Source organism: Oncorhynchus mykiss, chromosome 14 (assembly GCF_013265735.2).
Source record: "Oncorhynchus mykiss isolate Arlee chromosome 14, USDA_OmykA_1.1, whole genome shotgun sequence".
In the NCBI taxonomy this organism is placed as follows: domain Eukaryota; kingdom Metazoa; phylum Chordata; class Actinopteri; order Salmoniformes; family Salmonidae; genus Oncorhynchus; species Oncorhynchus mykiss.
Genome location: NC_048578.1, coordinates 41,672,015 through 41,698,280, shown reverse-complemented (window position 1 = coordinate 41,698,280; position 26,266 = coordinate 41,672,015). Strand labels below are relative to the sequence as shown.

At 40.9% G+C, this 26,266-nt stretch overlaps 1 protein-coding gene across 2 annotated transcripts in view; it reads left to right on the top strand.

The window, feature by feature from the left end:
• LOC110524910 (ectodysplasin-A-like) overlaps positions 1 to 18,182 on the top strand; it is a 29,795-nt gene extending 11,613 nt beyond the window's left edge. Inside the window, exons 3-8 of one of the 2 annotated variants that reach the window (XM_036943573.1) lie at positions 359 to 400; positions 894 to 1,073; positions 9,149 to 9,183; positions 9,457 to 9,508; positions 9,672 to 9,796; positions 16,409 to 18,182. In XM_036943573.1, the coding sequence (XP_036799468.1) occupies positions 359 to 400; positions 894 to 1,073; positions 9,149 to 9,183; positions 9,457 to 9,508; positions 9,672 to 9,796; positions 16,409 to 16,654 (680 nt within the window). In that variant the 3' untranslated portion in view covers positions 16,655 to 18,182. Of the gene's footprint in view, positions 1 to 358; positions 401 to 893; positions 1,074 to 9,148; positions 9,184 to 9,456; positions 9,509 to 9,671; positions 9,803 to 16,408 lie in introns of both variants that reach the window. The other variant, XM_036943572.1, reaches the window with a different exon arrangement.
• The last annotated feature ends 8,084 nt before the right edge of the window (positions 18,183 to 26,266 follow it).

Genomic DNA, 26,266 nt, shown 5'->3' with positions numbered 1-26,266 from the left:
GGTTGTAGTGTTACTGTATTCAGGGAAGTAGAGGTTGTAGTGTTACTGTATTCAGGGAGGTAGAGGTTGTATATTGTTGTTGTAGATATCTGATACCTGGTGTTCAGTCCCCCATCAAGACTTGATGGTTGGTTAGATATCTGATACCTGGTGTCCAGTCCACCATCAAGACTTGATGGTTGGTTAGATATCTGATACCTGGTGTTCAGTCCCCCATCAAGACTTGATGTTTGGTTAGATATCTGATACCTGGTGTCCAGTCCACCATCAAGACTTGATGGTTGGTTAGATATCTGATACCTGGTGTTCAGTCCACCATCAAGACTAGATTAAACACTTGTTTCTGTTTGTCTTTCAGAATCAACTGGGAAACGGAAAGAACCGGAAAGAAGAAAGAAAGGTGATTTCCTGTAATGTTTCCTCCTCTGAGCCTCCTGTAATGTTTCCTCCTATAAGCCTCCTGTAATGTTTCCTCCTATAAGCCTCCTGTAATGTTTCCTCCTATAAGCCTCCTGTAATGTTTGCTCCTCTGAGCCTCCTGTAATATTTCCTCCTATAAGCCTCCTGTAATGTTTGCTCCTCTGAGCCTCCTGTAATGTTTGCTCCTCTGAGCCTCCTGTAATGTTTCCTCCTCTGAGCCTCCTGTAATGTTTCCTCCTATGAGCCTCCTGTAATGTTTCCTCCTCTGAGCCTCCTGTAAAGCACTGAGTTCATGGTGCCCAGATAACGTTCATGGACCTAATGAGACTCAGACTACCTGTTTTGTTGAAACTCTGCCTTAGTTGATCTGCAGACATTACTTATCAGTCAGTTGACATTAGGCACCAGATATCCTTTCGTATAACAATAGAAATGATACTAAGTATGTATTTCTGTGTGTCCATGTGCCCCAGGAAGGAAGAGGTCTCCTCCTGGAGCTCAGGGCTCCCCCGGTCCACCTGGTTCCCCAGGCCCCCAGGGGCCTCCAGGTATTCCTGGTATCCCTGGTATTCCTGGTAGCAACGCTGTGGGCCCCGCTGGACCTCCTGGTCGCCCCGGAGCACAGGGGCCCCCCGGGCTGACGGGACCGGCAGGTAAGGATGAGATAATAGATCTAGACAGCATATTGGTCACTCATATTATGGCTGTCCCCCAAATGACACCCTGTAGCAGTGGTTCCCTACTCCAGTCCTCCAGTACTACCAGCAGTACAGTGTGTTGTAGCCCTGGATACACTCACCTGATTCAACTCATAGTAAACTCTATTCCCTATAACAGTGGTTCCCAGCTCCAGTCCTACAGTACTACCAGCAGTACAGTTTGTTGTAGCCCTCGACAAACACACCTGATTCTACTTGGTAACTAATCGTCAGGTGAGTTTATCCAGGGCTACAACACAAAAAGTGTACTGTTGTGCGTACTGTAGGACTGGAGCTGGGAACCACTGTTATAGGGAATAGAGTTTACTATGAGTTGAATCAGGTGAGTTTATCCAGGGCTACAACACAAAAAGTGTACTGTTGTGCGTACTGTAGGACTGGAGCTGGGAACCACTGCTGTAGGGAATAGGGGGGCCATTTTAACTCCCAAACACAGGGGAAGATCAGAGTTTACTATGAGTTGAATCAGGTGAGTTTATCCAGGGCTACAATACAAAAAGTGTACTGTTGGTGAAGAGGAAAAGGAAATACAACCCTGACCCAGAGAAGCATCAGCATTGTTCTGACCGGACATCCTGTGGAGGGTCGGAACCCAGAGAAGCATCAGCATTGTTCTGACCGGACATCCTGTGGAGGGTCGGAACCCAGAGAAGCGTCGGCATTGTTCTGACCGGACTTCCTGTGGAGGGTCGGAACCCAGAGAAGCATCAGCATTGTTCTGACCGGACTTCCTGTGGAGGGTTGGAACCCAGAGAAGCATCAGCATTGTTCTGACCGGACTTCCTGTGGAGGGTCGGAACCCAGAGAAGCATCAGCATTGTTCTGACCGGACATCCTGTGGAGGGTCGGAACCCAGAGAAGCATCAGCATTGTTCTGACCGGACTTCCTGTGGAGGGTCGGAACCCAGAGAAGCATCAGCATTGTTCTGACCGGACATCCTGTGGAGGGTCGGAACCCAGAGAAGCATCAGCATTGTTCTGACCGGACTTCCTGTGGAGGGTCGGAACCCAGAGAAGCATCAGCATTGTTCTGACCAGACATCCTGTGGAGGGTCGGAACACAGAGAAGCATCAGCATTGTTCTGACCGGACATCCTGTGGAGGGTCGGAACCCAGAGAAGCATCAGCATTGTTCTGACCGGACTTCCTGTGGAGGGTCGGAACCCAGAGAAGCATCAGCATTGTTCTGACCGGACTTCCTGTGGAGGGTCGGAACCCAGAGAAGCATCAGCATTGTTCTGACCGGACATCCTGTGGAGGGTCGGAACCCAGAGAAGCATCGGCATTGTTCTGACCGGACTTCCTGTGGAGGGTCGGAACCCAGAGAAGCATCGGCATTGTTCTGACCGGACTTCCTGTGGAGGGTCGGAACCCAGAGAAGCATCGGCATTGTTCTGACCGGACTTCCTGTGGAGGGTCGGAACCCAGAGAAGCGTCGGCATTGTTCTGACCGGACATCCTGTGGAGGGTCGGAACCCAGAGAAGCATCAGCATTGTTCTGACCGGACATCCTGTGGAGGGTCGGAACCCAGAGAAGCATCGGCATTGTTCTGACCGGACATCCTGTGGAGGGTCAGAAACTAAATCACAGTCAGCATGATTTTAATAGCGGGTGAGAGCATTCACAGCCGACCGCTCAGACTGGTGAGGGCATACCAGCCAACCGTTTTTATCATTTCTATAGGCTATGCAATTGTGTGAGAAAACAGTGATGGCCTCTATTAAAAAGAGGAGGATCCTATCAGCTTTCTATAGACTATACCTACTATATTTATTTCTCAACTTTCCTAATATTAAGCACATTGCTTATATTTACAACAGGAGTATAGCCTACCTGGCTGGCATGAAAATGAACCACGGGAAAATCGTCCTCCATTCGCTATTTAACCCTCCTGTTGTGTTCCGTTCGAATTGGACCGATTTTACCGAAGTTTTCTCTCTAAGAAATGTAGTTAATTTAATCTGATTGTCATAAGGTTCCATGACTTTGTCCACACAGGGCATCTGAACACACACAATACATTTGGATGATTTTCATACAATTTCAGGTTTTAAATTAAACGTTTGTACACCTGTGGTGTTCCCGGTCAAAAAGGACCGGTCATTAGAAATCAATGGGTGAGACTACAATTAGTGTATAAAATTGAGTTCAGGCATATGCCCATTCATCGGATGGACACACTTCCACTCCCAGACCCCCCCATGCCATGTATGTTTGAGCACACACACACACACACACACACACACACACACACACACACACACACACACACACACACCTCACTCCCCTTCTTGGCTTCCATGACACCCCCCCACGGGAACCTTTCCCCAATAGAATCTTTCCCCCACGGTAACCACACCTCTTGGCATTCTCACAAACAATCACAACATTGTTTCAATAATATATAGAACTTTTCTCCAGCTCTGGTATATAAAGCTTATTTGAGGCCTTGATCACAATTCATTCTGTGGCAGCACCATGACCAAATGATATACTGTATGTGAGGCTCTTGATCATATCTTTGATCATGACACTGGTGAGGAGGAGAGTCCTTGTTATTAAACTATGACACAAAGTAGTCTGTGATAAATCGCACAATATGTTTTATCTGAGTATTTGTTATAGTCAAAATAATCCATACATTGGTTTTTTTTTTACTCAATGAGGCCTACAGGCCATCAATAACAAATAGAAGTTCAAAACTTGTAATGTTCACACGAACTTAAGTTGATTAAAAGATCTAACACAACATTAGGTGATAATGTGTATTATTATGGATTTATTGTGATGGTGTAGGTAGACTATATTACATGGATTTATTGTGATGGTGTAGACTATATTACATGGATTTATTGTGACGGTGTAGGTAGACTATATTACATGGATTTATTGTGATGGTGTAGGTAGACTATATTACATGGATTTATTGTGATGGTGTAGACTATATTACATGGATTTATTGTGATGGTGTAGGTAGACTATATTACATGGATTTATTGTGACGGTGTAGACTATATTACATGGATTTATTGTGACGGTGTAGGTAGACTATATTACATGGATTTATTGTGATGGTGTAGGTAGACTATATTACATGGATTTATTGTGATGGTGTAGACTATATTACATGGATTAATTGTGATGGTGTAGGTAGACTATATTACATGGATTTATTGTGATGGTGTAGACTATATTACATGGATTTATTGTGACGGTGTAGACTATATTACATGGATTTATTGTGATGGTGTAGACTATATTACATGGATTTATTGTGATGGTGTAGGCTATATTACATGGATTTATTGTGATGGTGTAGACTATATTACATGGATTTACTGTGATGGTGTAGGCTATATTACATGGATTTATTGTGATGGTGTAGACTATATTACATGGATTTATTGTGATGGTGTAGGCTATATTACATGGATTTATTGTGATGGTGTAGACTATATTACATGGATTTATTGTGATGGTGAAGGTAGACTATATTACATGGATTTATTGTGATGGTGTAGACTATATTACATGGATTAATTGTGATGGTGTAGGTAGACTATATTACATGGATTTATTGTGATGGTGTAGACTATATTACATGGATTTATTGTGACGGTGTAGACTATATTACATGGATTTATTGTGATGGTGTAGACTATATTACATGGATTTATTGTGATGGTGTAGGCTATATTACATGGATTTATTGTGATGGTGTAGACTATATTACATGGATTTATTGTGATGGTGTAGGTAGACTATATTACATGGATTTATTGTGACGGTGTAGACTATATTACATGGATTTATTGTGATGGTGTAGACTATATTACATGGATTTATTGTGATGGTGTAGGCTATATTACATGGATTTATTGTGATGGTGTAGACTATATTACATGGATTTATTGTGATGGTGTAGACTATATTACATGGATTTATTGTGATGGTGTAGACTATATTACATGGATTTATTGTGATGGTGTAGGCTATATTACATGGATTTATTGTGATGGTGTAGACTATATTACATGGATTTATTGTGACGTTGTAGACTATATTACATGGATTTATTGTGATGGTGTAGACTATATTACATGGATTTATTGTGAAGGTGTAGACTATATTACATGGATTTATTGTGATGGTGTAGACTATATTACATGGATTTATTGTGATGGTGTAGACTATATTACATGGATTTATTGTGACGGTGTAGGTAGACTATATTACATGGATTTATTGTGATGGTGTAGGTAGACTATATTACATGGATTTATTGTGATGGTGTAGACTATATTACATGGATTTATTGTGATGGTGTAGACTATATTACATGGATTAATTGTGATGGTGTAGGTAGACTATATTACATGGATTTATTGTGACGGTGTAGACTATATTACATGGATTTATTGTGACGGTGTAGGTAGACTATATTACATGGATTTATTGTGATGGTGTAGACTATATTACATGGATTAATTGTGATGGTGTAGGTAGACTATATTACATGGATTTATTGTGACGGTGTAGACTATATTACATGGATTTATTGTGATGGTGTAGACTATATTACATGGATTTATTGTGATGGTGTAGACTATATTACATGGATTTATTGTGATGGTGTAGGCTATATTACATGGATTTATTGTGATGGTGTAGACTATATTACATGGATTTATTGTGATGGTGTAGACTATATTACATGGATTTATTGTGATGGTGTAGGTAGACTATATTACATGGATTTATTGTGATGGTGTAGGTAGACTATATTACATGGATTTATTGTGATGGTGTAGGTAGACTATATTACATGGATTTATTGTGATGGTGTAGACTATATTACATGGATTTATTGTGATGGTGTAGGCTATATTACATGGATTTATTGTGATGGTGTAGGCTATATTACATGGATTTATTGTGATGGTGTAGACTATATTACATGGATTTATTGTGATGGTGTAGACTATATTACATGGATTTATTGTGATGGTGTAGACTATATTACATGGATTTATTGTGATGGTGTAGGCTATATTACATGGATTTATTGTGACGGTGTAGGTAGACTATATTACATGGATGTATTGTGATGGTGTAGACTATATTACATGGATTTATTGTGATGGTGTAGACTATATTACATGGATTTATTGTGATGGTGTAGGTTGACTATATTACATGGATGTATTGTGATGGTGTAGACTATATTACATGGATTTATTGTGATGGTGTAGGCTATATTACATGGATTTATTGTGATGGTGTAGACTATATTACATGGATTTATTGTGATGGTGTAGGCTATATTACATGGATTTATTGTGACGGTGTAGACTATATTACATGGATTTATTGTGATGGTGTAGACTATATTACATGGATTTATTGTGAAGGTGTAGGTAGACTATATTACATGGATGTATTGTGATGGTGTAGACTATATTACATGGATTTATTGTGATGGTGTAGACTATATTACATGGATTTATTGTGATGGTGTAGACAGACTATATTACATGGATGTATTGTGATGGTGTAGACTATATTACATGGATTTATTGTGATGTTGTAGGTAGACTATATTACATGGATTTATTGTGATGGTGTAGGCTATATTACATGGATTTATTGTGATGGTGTAGGCTATATTACATGGATTTATTGTGATGGTGTAGACTATATTACATGGATTTATTGTGATGGTGTAGACTATATTACATGGATTTATTGTGATGGTGTAGACTATATTACATGGATGTATTGTGATGGTGTAGACTATATTACATGGATTTATTGTGATGGTGTAGACTATATTACATGGATTTATTGTGATGGTGTAGACTATATTACATGGATGTATTGTGATGGTGTAGACTATATTACATGGATTTATTGTGATGGTGTAGACTATATTACATGGATTTATTGTGATGGTGTAGGTAGACTATATTACATGGATTTATTGTGATGGTGTAGACTATATTACATGGATTTATTGTGACGGTGTAGACTATATTACATGGATTTATTGTGATGGTGTAGGCTATATTACATGGATTTATTGTGATGGTGTAGGCTATATTACATGGATTTATTGTGATGGTGTAGACTATATTACATGGATTTATTGTGATGGTGTAGACTATATTACATGGATTTATTGTGATGGTGTAGACTATATTACATGGATGTATTGTGATGGTGTAGACTATATTACATGGATTTATTGTGATGGTGTAGACTATATTACATGGATTTATTGTGATGGTGTAGACTATATTACATGGATTTATTGTGATGGTGTAGACTATATTAATGGATTTATTGTGATGGTGTAGACTATATTACATGGATTTATTGTGATGGTGTAGACTATATTACATGGATTTATTGTGACGGTGTAGACTATATTACATGGATTTATTGTGATGGTGTAGACTATATTACATGGATTTATTGTGATGGTGTAGACTATATTACATGGATGTATTGTGATGGTGTAGACTATATTACATGGATTTATTGTGATGGTGTAGACTATATTACATGGATTTATTGTGATGGTGTAGACTATATTACATGGATTTATTGTGACGGTGTAGACTATATTACATGGATTTATTGTGATGGTGTAGGCTATATTACATGGATTTATTGTGATGGTGTAGACTATATTAATGGATTTATTGTGATGGTGTAGACTATATTACATGGATTTATTGTGATGGTGTAGACTATATTACATGGATTTATTGTGACGGTGTAGACTATATTACATGGATTTATTGTGATGGTGTAGGCTATATTACATGGATTTATTGTGATGGTGTAGGCTATATTACATGGATTTATTGTGATGGTGTAGACTATATTACATGGATTTATTGTGATGGTGTAGACTATTTACATGGATTTATTGTGATGGTGTAGGTAGACTATATTACATGGATTTATTGTGATGGTGTAGACTATATTACATGGATTTATTGTGATGGTGTAGACTATATTACATGGATTTATTGTGATGGTGTAGGCTATATTACATGGATTTATTGTGATGGTGTAGACTATATTACATGGATTTATTGTGATGGTGTAGACTATATTACATGGATTTATTGTGATGGTGTAGACTATATTACATGGATTTATTGTGATGGTGTAGGTAGGCTATATTACATGGATTTATTGTGATGGTGTAGACTATATTACATGGATTTATTGTGATGGTGTAGGTAGACTATATTACATGGAGTTATTGTGATGGTGTAGGTAGACTATATTACATGGTTTTATTGTGATGGTGTAGACTATATTACATGGATTTATTGTGATGGTGTAGGTAGACTATATTACATGGATTTATTGTGATGGTGTAGGTAGACTATATTACATGGAGTTATTGTGATGGTGTAGACTATATTACATGGATTTATTGTGATGGTGTAGGTAGACTATATTACATGGATTTATTGTGATGGTGTAGACTATATTACATGGATTTATTGTGATGGTGTAGACTATATTACATGGATTTATTGTGACGGTGTAGGTAGACTATATTACATGGATTTATTGTGATGGTGTAGACTATATTACATGGATTTATTGTGATGGTGTAGACTATATTACATGGATTTATTGGACTTTTCTAAAAAAACAAAGTAGATGCTCCAAATGTCTGCATCGGTGTCTTGTAGTCTGTGTGGAAGCCAGGAGATGCTGAATGTGTTTATGGTCATTAACGGTACATTACCGTGAGACCGACCAGTTATTTGATTGATCTTCCCCTGCTGACAACATGGCCGCCACAGCCCTAGTTTAGATCACTCTGTTCTCCTGCCTGAAGTTGGGGTCAGGGGTCCCAAATGGAACCCTATGTAGTGCATTACTTTTGTTGGGCCCTGTTCAAATGTAAGGGAATAGGGTGCCATTTGGGACAAAGTTCAGAGTTAGGAACTCATCCAGGGTCTGATTCTATCTGTTACAGGATTCGTCGATAAAACCAAAACAAGAGACTTCCAGGTAGAGTATCTCATCTTTGAACAAACATTTTTACAGCACATTATTACATGACTTATTATTGTACCGAACAACGATGAAGGTTGGGAGTAATGCTGTGCTCCTAAAGACCTACACCATCACTCCTAAAGACTGACTAGATGTATGTGATGTGTGTTGCAGCCTGCTGTGGTGTATCAACAAGCTCCCCTTGTTCTACTAAACTGTATGAAAGGGTGAGGGTAGGATGAGCTCCTAAAGACTGACTAGATGTACTGTATGTGATGTGTGTTGCAGCCTGCTGTGGTGCATCTACAAGGACAGGAAACCACCATTCAGGTTAAGGAAGGTAAGTGTCCATTGTAGATAAAACCTTTTGCGTGGTATTATCTACGTTCAATACTGTAGGTGTACATTTACTCCTGTTCAGAGGTGCTCTGGGTGTTTACTCTGGTTGTTTTGACTGCCTTTCCCCCACGATGATTGATTGATTGATTGATATCTTTGTCTAGACCTGTCTGAAGGTGTCTTGAGGAACTGGAAGATGGTGTCGATCCACCACCGTGTCTTCAAGATGCACTCTCGCTCCGGACAACTGGAGGTTCTACTGGACGGCATCTACTTCATATATAGTCAGGTAGAAGTGAGTAGTGACTACTACAATAATACTATTGATTTACATTACTAATACTATATACTACTACAGTCTCTACCTACTTCATATATAGTCAGGTAGAAGTGAGTAGTGACTACTACAATAATACTATTGATTTACATTACTAATACTATATACTACTACAGTCTCTACCTACTTCATATATAGTTTGGTAGAAGTGAGTAGTGACTACTACAATAATACTACGACTTTACATTACTAATACTATATACTACTACAGTCTCTACCTACTTCATATATAGTCAGGTAGAAGTGAGTAGTGACTACTACATTAATACTACGACTTTACATTACTAATACTATATACTATTACAGTCTCAACCTACTTCATATATAGTCAGATAGAAGTGAGTAGTGACTACTACATTAATACTATGAATTTACATTACTAATACTATATACTACTACAGTCTCTACCTACTTCATATATAGTCAGAAGTGAGTAGTGACTACTACAATAATATTGCAATTCTACAATAATCCTACAGTAATACTACAGCTCTACTACAATAATACTACATTACTAAGTACTACTACAGTCTCTACCTATTTTATATATAGTAATACTACAAATGTACTACAGTAATGCTACAACTGTACAATAGTAATACTACAGCTCTACTACAATAATACTACATTACTAAGTACTACTACAGTCTCTACCTATTTTATATATAGTAATACTACAAATGTACTACAGTAATACTATAGTAATGCTACAACTGAACAACAATAGTACCACAACTGTACTATAGTAATACTACAACCGTAATACTACAAATACTACAGTAATACCACAACTACTACAGCTGTACTAAAGTAATACCACAACAGTACTATAGTAATACTACAGTAATACTACAACTACTATAGTAATACTACAACTACTATAGTAATACTACAAATACTACAGTAATACTACAACTACTATAGTAATACTACAACTATGCTATAGTAATACTACAACAGTACTATAGTAATACTACAACTCTACTAATACTACAATTTCATTTGTCACATGATTGGTAAACAACAGGTGTAGACTAACAGTGAAATGCTTACTTATGGGTCCTTTTCCAACAATGCAGAGTTCAAGATAAATAGTGACACAAGGAATAACTAATAACGAGTAAATATAACATGGCTATATACAGGAAGTAAAAAATAACATGGCTATAAACAGGAAGTAGAAAATAACATGGCTATATACAGGAAGTAAAAAATAACATGGCTATAAACAGGAAGTAGAAAATAACATGGCTATATACAGGGAGTAGAAAATAACATGGCTATATACAGGAAGTAGAAAATAACATGGCTACATACAGGAAGTAGAAAATAACACGGCTATATACAGGAAGTAAAAAATAACATGGCTATAAACAGGAAGTAGAAAATAACATGGCTATATACAGGAAGTAGAAAATAACATGGCTATATACAGGAAGTAGAAAATAACATGGCTATATACAGGAAGTAGAAAATAACATGGCTATATACAGGAAGTAGAAAACAACATGGCTATAAACAGGAAGTAGAAAATAACATGGCTATATACAGAGAGTAGAAAATAACACGACTATATACAGGAAGTAGAAAATAACATGGCTATATACAGGGATGTAGAAAATAACACGACTATATACAGGAAGTAGAAAATAACATGGCTATATACAGGAAGTAGAAAATAACATGGCTATATACAGGAAGTATTAAATAACATGGCTATATACAGGAAGTAGAAAATAACATGGCTATATACAGGAAGTAGAAAATAACATGGCTGTATACAGGAAGTAGAAAATAACATGGCTATATACAGGAAGTAAATCATAACACGACTATATACAGGAAGTAGAAAATAACATGGCTATAAACAGGGAGTAGAAAATAACATGGCTATATACAGGAAGTAGAAAATAACATGGCTATAAACAGGGAGTAGAAAATAACATGGCTATATACAGGGAGTAGAAAATAACATGGCTATGTACAGGAAGTAGAAATAACATGGCTATATACAGGGAGTAGAAAATAACATGGCTATATACAGGAAGTAGAAAATAACATGGCTATATACAGGGAGGAGAAAACAACATGGCTATCTATATACAGGAAGTAGAAAATAACATGGCTATATACATTTTGTTACGTTACTGTCTTATTCTAAAATGTATTAAATCGTTTTTTCCCTCATCCACTTACACACAATACTGACATCACAATACTCCATAATGACATCACAATACCCCATATGACAAAGCAAAAACAAATGTTTAGAAATTTTAACTTAAAAAAAAAAACGCTTGGCATTCGGGACCCTTTACTCAGCACTTTGTTGAAGCACCTTCAGCAGCGATTACAGCCTCCAGTCTTGTTGGTTGTGACGCTAAAAGCTTGGCACACCTGTATTTGGGCAGTTTCTCCCATTCTTCTCTGTAGATCCTCTCAAGCTCTGTCAGGTTGGATGGGGAGTGTTGCTGCACAGCTATTTTCAGGTCTCTCCAGAGATATTCGATCGGGTTCAAGTCCGGGCTCCGGCTGGGCCACTCAAGGACATTCAGAGACTTGTCCCAATGCCACTCCTGCATTGTCTTGGCTGTGTTCTTCGGGTCATTGTCCTGTTGGAAGGTGAACCTTCGCTCCAGTCTGAGGTCCTGAGTGCTCTGGAGACTCTCTCTGTATATTTGCTCTGTTCATCTTTGCCTCGATCCTGATTAGTCTCGCAGTCCCTGCCGCTGAAAAACATCCCCACAGCATGATTCTGCCACCACCATGCTTCACCGTAGGGATGGTGCCAGGTTTCCTCCAGACGTGACGCTTGGCATTCAGGTCAAAGAGTTCAATCTTGGTTTCATCAGACCAGAGAGTCATGTTTCTGTTGGTCTGAGAGTCTTCAGGTGCCTTTTGGCAAATTCCAAGCGGGCTGTCATGTGCCTTTGTCTGAGGAGTGGCTTCTGTCTGGCCACTCTACCATAAAGGCCTGATTGGTGGCGTGCTGCAGAGATGGTTGTCCTTCTGGAAGGTTCTCCCATGTCCACAGAGGAACTCTGGAGCTCTGTCAGACTGACCATTGGATTCTTGGTCACCTCCCTGACCAAGGCCCTTCTCCCCTGATTGCTCAGTTTGAACGGACGTCCAGCTCTAGGAAGAGTCTTGGTGTTACCAAACTTCTTCTATTTAGGAATGGAGGCCAAACTGGGGACCTTCAATGCTGCAGAAACGTTTTGGTGCCCTTCCCCAGATCTGTTCCTCAACACAATCCTGTCTCGGAGCCATACGGACAATTCCTTTGACCTCATGGTTTGGGTTTTGCTCTGACATGCACTGTCAACTGTGGGACCTTATATAGACAGGTGTGTTGCCTTTCCATATCATGTCCAATCAGTTGAATTGACCGCAGGTGGACTCCAATCAAGTTGTAGAAACATCTCAAGGATGATCAATGGAAACAGGATGCACCTGAGCTGAATTTCGAGTCTCATAAGGGTCTGAGTACTTATGTAAATAAGGTCATTCTGTTTTGTATTTGTAGTAAATGTTTAAAAATGTTTGTTTTTTAAATGTTTCACTTTGTCATTATGGGGTATTGTGATGTCATTATGGGGTATTGTGATGTCATTATGGGGTATTGTGATGTCATTATGGGGTAATGGGATGTCATTATGGGGAATTGGGATGTCATTATGGGGTATTGGGATGTCATTATGGGGTATTGTGATGTCATTATGGGGTATTGTGATGTCATTATGGGGTATTTGTGTGTAGACTGATGAGGATTATTTTATTTTTTAATCCATTTTGGAATAAGGATTTAACGTAACAAAAAGTTGTAGAAAGTCAAGGGGTCTGAATACTTTCCGAATGCACTGTACAGAGGGAGTACCGATTCAATGTGCAGTGGTACAAGGCAATAGACTGAGCTGTAGTGTGTGTGTGTGTGGTGCGTACACTGAGTTTACAAAATATTAAGAACACCTTCTCTTTCCATGACATAAACTGACCAGGTGAAAGCTATGATCCCTTATTGATGTCACTTGTTAAATCCACTTCAATCAGTGTAGATGAAGGGGGAGGAGACACGTTAAAGAAGGATGTTAAAGCCTTGAGACATTTCAGACATAGATTGTGTACGTGTTCTATTCAGAGGGTGAATGAGCAAGATGAAAGTGCCTTTGAACAGGGTATGGTAGTAGGTGCCAGGTGCACCGGTTTGAGTGTCAAGAACTGCAACGCTGCTGGGTTTTTCACACTCAACAGTTTTCCATGTGTCCACCACCCCAAAGGACATCCAGCCAACTTAACACAACTGTGGGAAGCCTTGGAGTCAACATGGGCCAGCATTCCTGTATACCTTGTAGAGTCCATGCCTGATGAATTGATGCTGTTCTGTGGGCAAAAGGGAGTTAAACACAATATTACAGTGCCTTGCGAAAGTATTCGGCCCCCTTGAACTTTGCAACCTTTTGCCACATTTCAGGCTTCAAACATAAAGATATAAAACTGTATTTTTTTGTGAAGAATCAACAACAAGTGGGACATAATCATGAAGTGGAACGACATTTATTGGATATTTCAAACCTTTTTAACAAATCAAAAACTGAAAAATTATTCAGCCCCTTTACTTTCAGTGCAGCAAACTCTCTCCAGAAGTTCAGTGAGGATCTCTGAATGATCCAATGTTGACCTAAATGACTAATGATGATAAATACATTCCACCTGTGTGTAATCAAGTCTCCGTATAAATGCACCTGCACTGTGATAGTCTCAGAGGTCCGTTAAAAGCGCAGAGAGCATCATGAAGAACAAGGAACACACCAGGCAGGTCCGAGATACTGTTGTGAAGAAGTTTAAAGCCGGATTTGGATACAAAAAGATTTCCCAAGCTTTAAACATCCCAAGGAGCATTGTGCAAGCGATAATATTGAAATTGAAGGAGTATCAGACCACTGCAAATCTACCAAGACCTGGCCGTCCCTCTAAACTTTCAGCTCATACAAGGAGAAGACTGATCAGAGATGCAGCCAAGAGGCCAATGATCACTCTGGATGAACTGCAGAGATCTACAGCTGAGGTGGGAGACTCTGTCCATAGGACAACAATCAGTCGTATATTGCACAAATCTGGCCTTTATGGAAGAGTGGCAAAAAGAAAGCCATTTCTTAAAGATATCCATAAAAAGTGTCGTTTAAAGTTTGCCACAAGCCACCTGGGAGACACACCAAACATGTGGAAGAAGGTGCTCTGGTCAGATTAAACCAAAATTGAACTTTTTGGCAACAATGCAAAACGTTATGTTTGGCGTAAAAGCAACACAGCTGAACACACCATCCCCACTGTCAAACATGGTGGTGGCAGCATCATGGTTTGGGCCTGCTTTTCTTCAGCAGGGACAGGGAAGATGGTTAAAATTGATGGGAAGATGGATGGAGCCAAATACAGGACCATTCTGGAAGAAAACCTGATGGAGTCTGCAAAAGACCTGAGACTGGGACGGAGATTTGTCTTCCAACAAGACAATGATCCAAAACATAAAGCAAAATCTACAATGGAATGATTCAAAAATAAACATATCCAGGTGTTAGAATGGCCAAGTCAAAGTCCAGACCTGAATCCAATCGAGAATCTGTGGAAAGAACTGAAAACTGCTGTTCTCAAATGCTCTCCATCCAACCTCACTGAGCTCGAGCTGTTTTGCAAGGAGGAATGGGAAAAAATTTCAGTCTCTCGATGTGCAAAACTGATAGAGACATACCCCAAGCGACTTACAGCTGTAATCGCAGCAAAAGGTGGCACTACAAAGTATTAACTTAAGGGGGCTGAATAATTTTGCACTCCCAATTTTTCAGTTTTTGATTTGTTAAAAAAGTTTGAAATATCCAATAAATGTCGTTCCACTTCATGATTGTGTCCCACTTGTTGTTGATTCTTCACAAAAAAATACAGTTTTATATCTTTATGTTTGAAGCCTGAAATGTGGCAAAAGGTCGCAAAGTTCAAGGGGGCCGAATACTTTCGCAAGGCACTGTAATATTAGGAAGGTTTTGTATATGTAGTGTGTGATGATGATACCCCCCCCCAGGTGTACTATCCACTTACTCTGACCCTCGTCCTCCTCTACCTGACCCTCTCTCCTCTTCCTCCTCTACCTGACCCTCTCTCGTCTTCCTCCTCTACCTGACCCTCTCTCCTCTTCCTCCTCTACCTGACCCTCTCTCGTCTTCCTCCTCTACCTGACCCTCTCTCCTCATCCTCCTCTACCTGACCCTCTCTCCTCATCCTCCTCTACCTGACCCTCTCTCCTCATCCTCCTCTACCTGACCCTCTCTCCTCTTCCTCCTCTACCTGACCCTCTCTCGTCTTCCTCCTCTACCTGACCCTCTCTCCTCATCCTCCTCTACCTGACCCTCTCTCCTCTTCCTCCTCTACCTGACCCGCTCTCCTCTTCCTCCTCTACCTGACCCTCTCTCCTCTTCCTCCTCTACCTGACCCTCTCTCCTCTTCCTCCTCTACCCCTACCTCTGCCAGGTATATTCATCTTCTCTCTCTCCTTCTCCTCCATCTGTTCACCAGGTGTACTATCTCAACTTCACGGACATTGCCAGCTACGAGGTGATGGTAGACTCCACCCCCTTCCTGCGTTGTACCTGCAGCATGGAGACGGGACAGAGGAAGTTCAACACGTGCTACACGGCGGGGGTCAGCCTGCTGAGGGCGGGACAAAGGATCTCCATCAGGATGGTCTATGATGACACGCTGATCAGCATGACCAATCATACTACGTTCCTGGGGAGCGTCAGGCTGGGGGATTCCCCCTGACCATGACCAATACGGCACAACTTCCTGGGGCTCCCTGACCAATCACACCTCCTTCCTGGGACTTCCTGACCAATCATACTACGTTTCTGGGGAGCGTCAGGCTGGGGGATTCCCCCTGACCATGACCAATACGGCACAACTTCCTGGGGCTCCCTGACCAATCACACCTCCTTCCTGGGACTTCCTGACCAATCATACTACGTTCCTGGGGAGCGTCAGGCTGGGGGATTCCCCCTGACCATGACCAATACGGCACAACTTCCTGGGGCTCCCTGACCAATCACACCTCCTTCCTGGGACTTCCTGATCACTACGTTCCTGGGACGTGTCTGTAACGACTGTCTTCGGGTGAAAGAGAGGAGGACCAAGATGCAGGGTGATAATCCATATTTAACAGGATACTTAAACACCGAACAAAACAACAAACCGACAAAAAAAGGAATGAAGACGACAACAGTCCCGTAACGTGAACACTAAACACTGTACACAGGAACAGGAACCCACAAAATACCCACAGAATATGGCTGCCTAAATATGGTTCCCAATCAGAGACAACGATAAACAGCTGCCTCTAATTGAGAAACAATGTAGGCTACAATAGACGTACAAAACCACCTAGTTAGGAAAACACCCCCCATAAACATACAAAACCCCTAGACAAGACAAAAACACATACATCACCCATGTCACACCCTGACCTAACCAAAATAACAAAGAATATTAAGGTCAGGGTGTGACAGTGTCAGGCTGGGGGATTTCCCCCTGGCCAATACGGCACCACTTCCTGGTGCTCCATGACCAATCACACTACGTTCCTGGGACTTCCTGACCAATCACACTACGTTCCTGGGACTTCCTGACCAATCACACTACGTTCCTGGGACTTCTTGACCAATCACACTACGTTCCTGGGACTTCCTGACCAATCACACCTCCTTCCTGGGACTTCCTGACCAATCACACTACGTTCTTTTTGGAGCGTCCGGCTGGGGGGGATCAGCACATCACATCAGCACATCACTAAGTAGTACAATCAATCAATTATGTGAGATAATGTGAGACATTATCTCACATTTCTTTAAGACTAAAATTTAGTTTTCAACAGCGGACATTTGTATAAAACTTGTCTCTCTGACATTTGCAACATTGTTTCAATATTCAAATTGGATCTCCATCTGTCCCCTAGTAATGAATGTGTCAGGAGTCGGGATGAGACAGACAGTCAGGCAGCATTTCTCAACCAGTGGAAATCATGAGTTGGCATCATTTTTATGGATGTATATGAAGAAATGTCAATTGAAAAAAAGATCAAGTGAAATGAAGTGCAGCTAGTTTTCAGTCTTTCCAGCTTCAGTTTGTAGTGATTGTGTTGGCTGTGTTGTTGGCTGTGTTGGTGGCTGTGTTGGTGGCTGTGTTGTTGGCTGTGTTGTTGGCTGTGTTGTTGGCTAGCTCCTCTGAACAACAGTGTCCTGACGCCTCACTATCTCATTGTTATGGATGTATACAAATAAAATGCCACTAGAAATCAGCTTATGCAAATGCAGCTACTTTGTTGTTATTCTGTCTGTTTGACGTGGCTGTAAATTAGCCGTAGTTGGCTAGCTAGCAGGCAAGGGATAAGAACGCTGCCAGTCAGTATGGCAATGGAACATCTAGAACAAACGACTGTCCATTGACACAGAACAACAAGACTGAACGACTGGGCCGCGTCCATAGATACAGAACAACAAGACTGAACGACTGGGTCTCGTCCATAGATACAGAACAACAAGACTGAACGACTGGGTCTCGTCCATAGATACAGAACAACAAGACTGAACGACTGGGTCTCGTCCATAGATACAGAACAACAAGACTGAACGACTGGGTCTCGTCCATAGATACAGAACCACAAGACTGAACGACTGGGTCGGGTCCATAGATACAGAACCACAAGACTGAATGACTGGGTCTCGTCCATAGATACTGAACAACAAGACTGAACGACTGGGTCTCGTCCACAGATACAGAACCACAAGACTGAACGACTGGGTCGGGTCCATAGATACAGAACCACAAGACTGAATGACTGGGTCTCGTCCATAGATACTGAACAACAAGACTGAACGACTGGGTCTCGTCTATAGATACAGAACAAAAAGACTGAACGACTGGGTCTCGTCCATAGATACAGAACAACAAGACTGAACGACTGAGTCTCGTCCATAGATACAGAACCACAAGACTGAACGACTGGGTCTCGTCCATAGATACAGAACAACAAGACTGAACGACTGGGTCTCGTCCATAGATACAGAACCACAAGACTGAACGACTGGGTCTCGTCCATAGATACAGAACAACAAGACTGAACGACTGGGTCTCGTCCATAGATACAGAACCACAAGACTGAACGACTGGGTCTCGTCCATAGATACAGAACCACAAGACTGAACGACTGGGTCTCGTCCATAGATACAGAACAACAAGACTGAACGACTGGGTCTCGTCCATAGATACAGAACAAAAAGACGGAACGACTGGGTCTCGTCCATAGATACAGAACAACAAGACTGAACGACTGGGTCTCGTCCATAGATACAGAACAAAAAGACTGAACGACTGGGTCGGGTCCATAGATACAGAACAAAAAGAATGAACGACTGGGTCTCGTCCATAGATACAGAACAAAAAGACTGAACGACTGGGTCTCGTCCATAGATACAGAACAAAAAGACTGAACGACTGGGTCTCATCCATAGATACAGAACAAAAAGACTGAACGACTGGGTCTCATCCATAGATACAGAACAAAAAGACTGAACGACTGGGTCTCATCCATAGATACAGAACCACAAGACTGAACGACTGGGTCGGGTCCATAGATACAGAACAAAAAGACTGAACGACTGGGTCGAGTCTCTGGCAACCGAACCGATAAAACGAACGACCAGCCGGCTCGGGGAGCAACCCTAGATTTGTGTCGGGACTATATCTTATGGAAGGATGAAATAGTATGAATAAATTAATCTAACAACACCGTGTCAGTATATCCTTAAACACCGGCTTCTCAGGCCTAACAACACCGTGTCAGTATATCCTTAAACACCGGCTTCTCAGGCCTAACAACACCGTGTCAGTATATCCTTAAACACCGGCTTCTCAGGCCTAACAACACCGTGTCAGTATATCCTTAAACACCGGCTTCTCAGGCCTAACAACACCGTGTCAGTATATCCTTAAACACCGGCTTCTCAGGCCTAACAACACCGTGTCAGTATATCCTTAAACACCGGCTTCTCAGGCCTAACAACACCGTGTCAGTATATCCTTAAACACCGGCTTCTCAGGCCTAACAACACCGTGTTAGTAAATCCTTAAACACCGGCTTCTCAGGCCTAACAACACTGTGTCAGTATATCCTTAAACACCGGCTTCTCAGGCCTAACAACACCGTGTCAGTATATCCTTAAACACCGGCTTCTCAGGCCTAACCACACCGTGTCAGTATATCCTTAAACACCGGCTTCTCAGGCCTAACAACACCGTGTCAGTATATCCTTAAACACCGGCTTCTCAGGCCTAACCACACCGTGTCAGTATATCCTTAAACACCGGCTTCTCAGGCCTAACAACACCGTGTCAGTATATCCTTAAGCACCGGCTTCTCAGGCCTAACAACACCGTGTCAGTATATCCTTAAACACCGGCTTCTCAGGCCTAACAACACCGTGTCAGTATATCCTTAAACACTGGCTTCTCAGGCCTAACAACACCGTGTCAGTATATCCTTAAACACCGGCTTCTCAGGCCTAACAACACCGTGTCAGTATATCCTTAAACACCGGCTTCTCAGGCCTAACCACACTGTGTCAGTATATCCTTAAACACCGGCTTCTCAGGCCTAACAACACTGTGTCAGTATATCCTTAAACACCGGCTTCTCAGGCCTAACAACACCGTGTCTGTATATCCTTAAGCACCGGCTTCTCAGGCCTAACAACACCGTGTCAGTATATCCTTAAACACCGGCTTCTCAGGCCTAACAACACCGTGTTAGTAAATCCTTAAACACCGGCTTCTCAGGCCTAACAACACTGTGTCAGTATATCCTTAAACACCGGCTTCTCAGGCCTAACAACACCGTGTTAGTAAATCCTTAAACACCGGCTTCTCAGGCCTAACAACACTGTGTCTGTATATCCTTAAACACTGGCTTCTCAGGCCTAACAACACCGTGTCAGTATATCCTTAAACACCGGCTTCTCAGGCCTAACAACACCGTGTCAGTATATCCTTAAACACCGGCTTCTCAGGCCTAACAACACCGTGTCAGTATATCCTTAAACACCGGCTTCTCAGGCCTAACAACACCGTGTCAGTATATCCTTAAACACCGGCTTCTCAGGCCTAACAACACCGTGTCAGTATATCCTTAAACACCGGCTTCTTAGGCCTAACCACACCGTGTCAGTATATCCTTAAACACCGGCTTCTCAGGCCTAACAACACCGTGTCAGTATATCCTTAAACACCGGCTTCTCAGGCCTAACAACACCGTGTCAGTATATCCTTAAACACCGGCTTCTCAGGCCTAACAACACCGTGTCAGTATATCCTTAAACACCGGCTTCTCAGGCCTAACAACACCGTGTCAGTATATCCTTAAACACCGGCTTCTCAGGCCTAACCACACTGTGTCAGTATATCCTTAAACACCGGCTTCTCAGGCCTAACAACACCGTGTCAGTATATCCTTAAACACTGGCTTCTCAGGCCTAACCACACCGTGTCAGTATATCCTTAAACACCGGCTTCTCAGGCCTAACCACACCGTGTCAGTATATCCTTAAACACCGGCTTCTCAGGCCTAACAACACCGTGTCAGTATATCCTTAAACACCGGCTTCTCAGGCCTAACAACACCGTGTTAGTAAATCCTTAAACACCGGCTTCTCAGCATTATCACTTAACTATGCATCTTCGTCTCTGTTTCGGCACCAACTGGTAGGTTTAGTTTGGAGAGGCTTTACGCACAAAATATTGTTGATTTTAATAAAAGCATACAGTGGTTTGATTCATCCTGAAAGTTGTCATGTTTAAGTTCAATCTAAAAAACAAATTGAACAGTAGTCCTATGAATCTACCCTGATCCTCACTAATCATGGAACTGTAATAGGGGTTGACCAGTAGTCCTATGAATCTACCCTGATCCTCACTAATCATGGAACTGTAATAGGGGTTGACCAGTAGTCCTATAAATCTACCCTGATCCTCACTAATCATGGAACTGTAATAGGGGTTAAACAGTAGTCCTATGAATCTACCCTGATCCTCACTAATCATGGCACTGTAATAGGGGTTAAACAGTAGTCCTATAAATCTACCCTGATCCTCACTAATCATGGAACTGTAATAGGGGTTAAACAGTAGTCCTATGAATCTACCCTGATCCTCACTAATCATGGAACTGTAATAGGGGTTAAACAGTAGTCCTATAAATCTACCCTGATCCTCACTAATCATGGAACTGTAATAGGGGTTAAACAGTAGTCCTATAAATCTACCCTGATCCTCACTAATCATGGAACTGTAATAGTCCTATAAATCTACCCTGATCCTCACTAATCATGGAACTATAATAGGGGTTAAACAGTAGTCCTATAAATCTACCCTGATCCTCACTAATCATGGAACTGTAATAGGGGTTAAACAGTAGTCCTATAAATCTACCCTGATCCTCACTAATCATGGAACTGTAATAGGGGTTAAACAGTAGTCCTATAAATCTACCCTGATCCTCACTAATCATGGAACTGTAATAGGGGTTAAACAGTAGTCCTATGAATCTACCCTGATCCTCACTAATCATGGAACTGTAATAGGGGTTAAACAGTAGTCATATAAATCTACCCTGATCCTCACTAATCATGGAACTGTAATAGGGGTTAAACAGTAGTCCTATAAATCTACCCTGATCCTCACTAATCATGGAACTGTAATAGGGGTTAAACAGTAGTCCTATAAATCTACCCTGATCCTCACTAATCATGGAACAGTAATAGGGGTTAAACAGTAGTCCTTTAAATCTACCCTGATCCTCACTAATCATGGAACTGTAATAGGGGTTAAACAGTAGTCCTATAAATCTACCCTGATCCTCACTAATCATGGAACTCTAATAGGGGTTAAACAGTAGTCCTATAAATCTACCCTGATCCTCACTAATCATGGAACTATAATAGGGGTTAAACAGTAGTCCTATAAATCTACCCTGATCCTCACTAATCATGGAACTGTAATAGGGGTTAAACAGTAGTCCTATAAATCTACCCTGATCCTCACTAATCATGGCACTGTAATAGTCCTATAAATCTACCCTGATCCTCACTAATCATGGAACTGTAATAGGGGTTAAACAGTAGTCCTATAAATCTACCCTGATCCTCACTAATCATGGAACTGTAATAGGGGTTAAACAGTAGTCCTATAAATCTACCCTGATCCTCACTAATCATGGAACTTTAATAGGGGTTAAACAGTAGTCCTATGAATCTACCCTGATCCTCACTAATCATGGAACTGTAATAGGGGTTAAACAGTAGTCCTATGAATCTACCCTGATCCTCACTAATCATGGAACTGTAATAGGGGTTAAACAGTAGTCCTATGAATCTACCCTGATCCTCACTAATCATGGAACTGTAATAGGGGTTGAACAGTAGTCCTATAAATCTACCCTGATCCTCACTAATCATGGCACTGTAATAGGGGTTAAACAGTAGTCCTATAAATCTACCCTGATCCTCACTAATCATGGAACTGTAATAGGGGTTAAACAGTAGTCCTATAAATCTACCCTGATCCTCACTAATCATGGAACTGTAATAGGGGTTGACCTTGTAGTCCTGTAAATCTACCCTGATCCTCACTAATCATGGAACTGTAATAGGGGTTAAACAGTAGTCCTATAAATCTACCCTGATCCTCACTAATCATGGAACTGTAATAGGGGTTAAACAGTAGTCCTATAAATCTACCCTGATCCTCACTAATCATGGAACTATAATAGGGGTTAAACAGTAGTCCTATAAATCTACCCTGATCCTCACTAATCATGGAACTGTAATAGGGGTTAAACAGTAGTCCTATGAATCTACCCTGATCCTCACTAATCATGGAACTGTAATAGTCCTATAAATCTACCCTGATCCTCACTAATCATGGCACTGTAATAGTCCTATAAATCTACCCTGATCCTCACTAATCATGGAACTGTAATAGGGGTTAAACAGTAGTCCTATAAATCTACCCTGATCCTCACTAATCATGGAACTTTAATAGGGGTTAAACAGTAGTCCTATAAATCTACCCTGATCCTCACTAATCATGGAACTGTAATAGGGGTTAAACAGTAGTCCTATAAATCTACCCTGATCCTCACTAATCATGGAACTGTAAAAGGGGTTAAACAGTAGTCCTATAAATCTACCCTGATCCTCACTAATCATGGAACTGTAATAGGGGTTAAACAGTAGTCCTATGAATCTACCCTGATCCTCACTAATCATGGAACTGTAATAGGGGTTGACCAGTAGTCCTATAAATCTACCCTGATCCTCACTAATCATGGAACTATAATAGGGGTTAAACAGTAGTCCTATAAATCTACCCTGATCCTCACTAATCATGGAACTGTAATAGGGGTTAAACAGTAGTCCTATGAATCTACCCTGATCCTCACTAATCATGGAACTGTAATAGGGGTTAAACAGTAGTCCTATAAATCTACCCTGATCCTCACTAATCATGGAACTGTAATAGGGGTTAAACAGTAGTCCTATGAATCTACCCTGATCCTCACTAATCATGGAACTGTAATAGGGGTTAAACAGTAGTCCTATAAATCTACCCTGATCCTCACTAATCATGGAACTTTAATAGGGGTTAAACAGTAGTCCTATAAATCTACCCTGATCCTCACTAATCATGGAACTGTAATAGGGGTTAAACAGTAGTCCTATAAATCTACCCTGATCCTCACTAATCATGGAACTGTAATAGTCCTATAAATCTACCCTGATCCTCACTAATCATGGAACTATAATAGGGGTTAAACAGTAGTCCTATAAATCTACCCTGATCCTCACTAATCATGGAACTGTAATAGGGGTTAAACAGTAGTCCTATGAATCTACCCTGATCCTCACTAATCATGGAACTGTAATAGTCCTATAAATCTACCCTGATCCTCACTAATCATGGAACTGTAATAGGGGTTAAACAGTAGTCCTATAAATCTACCCTGATCCTCACTAATCATGGAACTGTAATAGGGGTTAAACAGTAGTCCTATAAATCTACCCTGATCCTCACTAATCATGGCACTGTAATAGTCCTATAAATCTACCCTGATCCTCACTAATCATGGAACTGTAATAGGGGTTAAACAGTAGTCCTATAAATCTACCCTGATCCTCACTAATCATGGAACTGTAATAGGGGTTAAACAGTAGTCCTGTAAATCTACCCTGATCCTCACTAATCATGGAACTGTAATAGGGGTTAAACAGTAGTCCTATAAATCTACCCTGATCCTCACTAATCATGGCACTGTAATAGGGGTTAAACAGTAGTCCTATGAATCTACCCTGATCCTCACTAATCATGGCACTGTAATAGGGGTTGACCAGTAGTCCTATAAATCTACCCTGATCTACCTCCACCACAACTCCATTAATACAGGGTATCTGTAGACACACCTCCATTACATTACCACAGATCGTTGTCCCCGCTCTGCCGTGAAACACCTGCTTCAGATCGTCATAGTACTGAAGACCTGTTGATTACTTTCACTTTTCCCAAAATAATGCTTTCCTGAGCCCCCTGATGAAGACAGGAGGCCATTTTAGTTGAATAATGCTTTCCTGAGCCCCCTGATGAAGACAGGCCATTTTAGTTGAATAATGCTTTCCTGAGCCCCCTGATGAAGACAGGAGGCCATTTTAGTTGAATAATGCTTTCCTGAGCCCCCTGATGAAGACAGGAGGCCATTTTAGTTGAATAATGCTTTCCTGAGCCCCCTGATGAAGACAGGAGGCCATTTTAGTTGAATAATGCTTTCCTGAGCCCCCTGATGAAGACATGATGCCATTTTAGTTGAATAATGCTTTCCTGCGCCCCCTGATGAGGACAGGAGGCCATTTTAGTTGAATAATGCTTTCCTGAGCCCCCTGATGAAGACAGGAGGCCATTTTAGTTGAATAATGCTTTCCTGAGCCCCCTGATGAGGACAGGAGGCCATTTTAGTTGAATAATGCTTTCCTGAGCCCCCTGATGAAGACAGGAGGCCATTTTAGTTGAAGGATACTGCGCTGACACATACTGTGTGTATTAACAATGTAGTTATACAGACTGTGTGTATTAACAATGGAGTTATACAGACTGTGTGTATTAACAATGTAGTTAAACAGACTGTGTGTATTAACAATGTAGTTATACAGACTGTGTGTATTAACAATGTAGTTATACAGACTGTGTGTATTAACAATGTAGTTATACAGACTGTGTGTATTAACAATGTAGTTATACAGACTGTGTGTATTAACAATGTAGTTATACAGACTGTGTGTA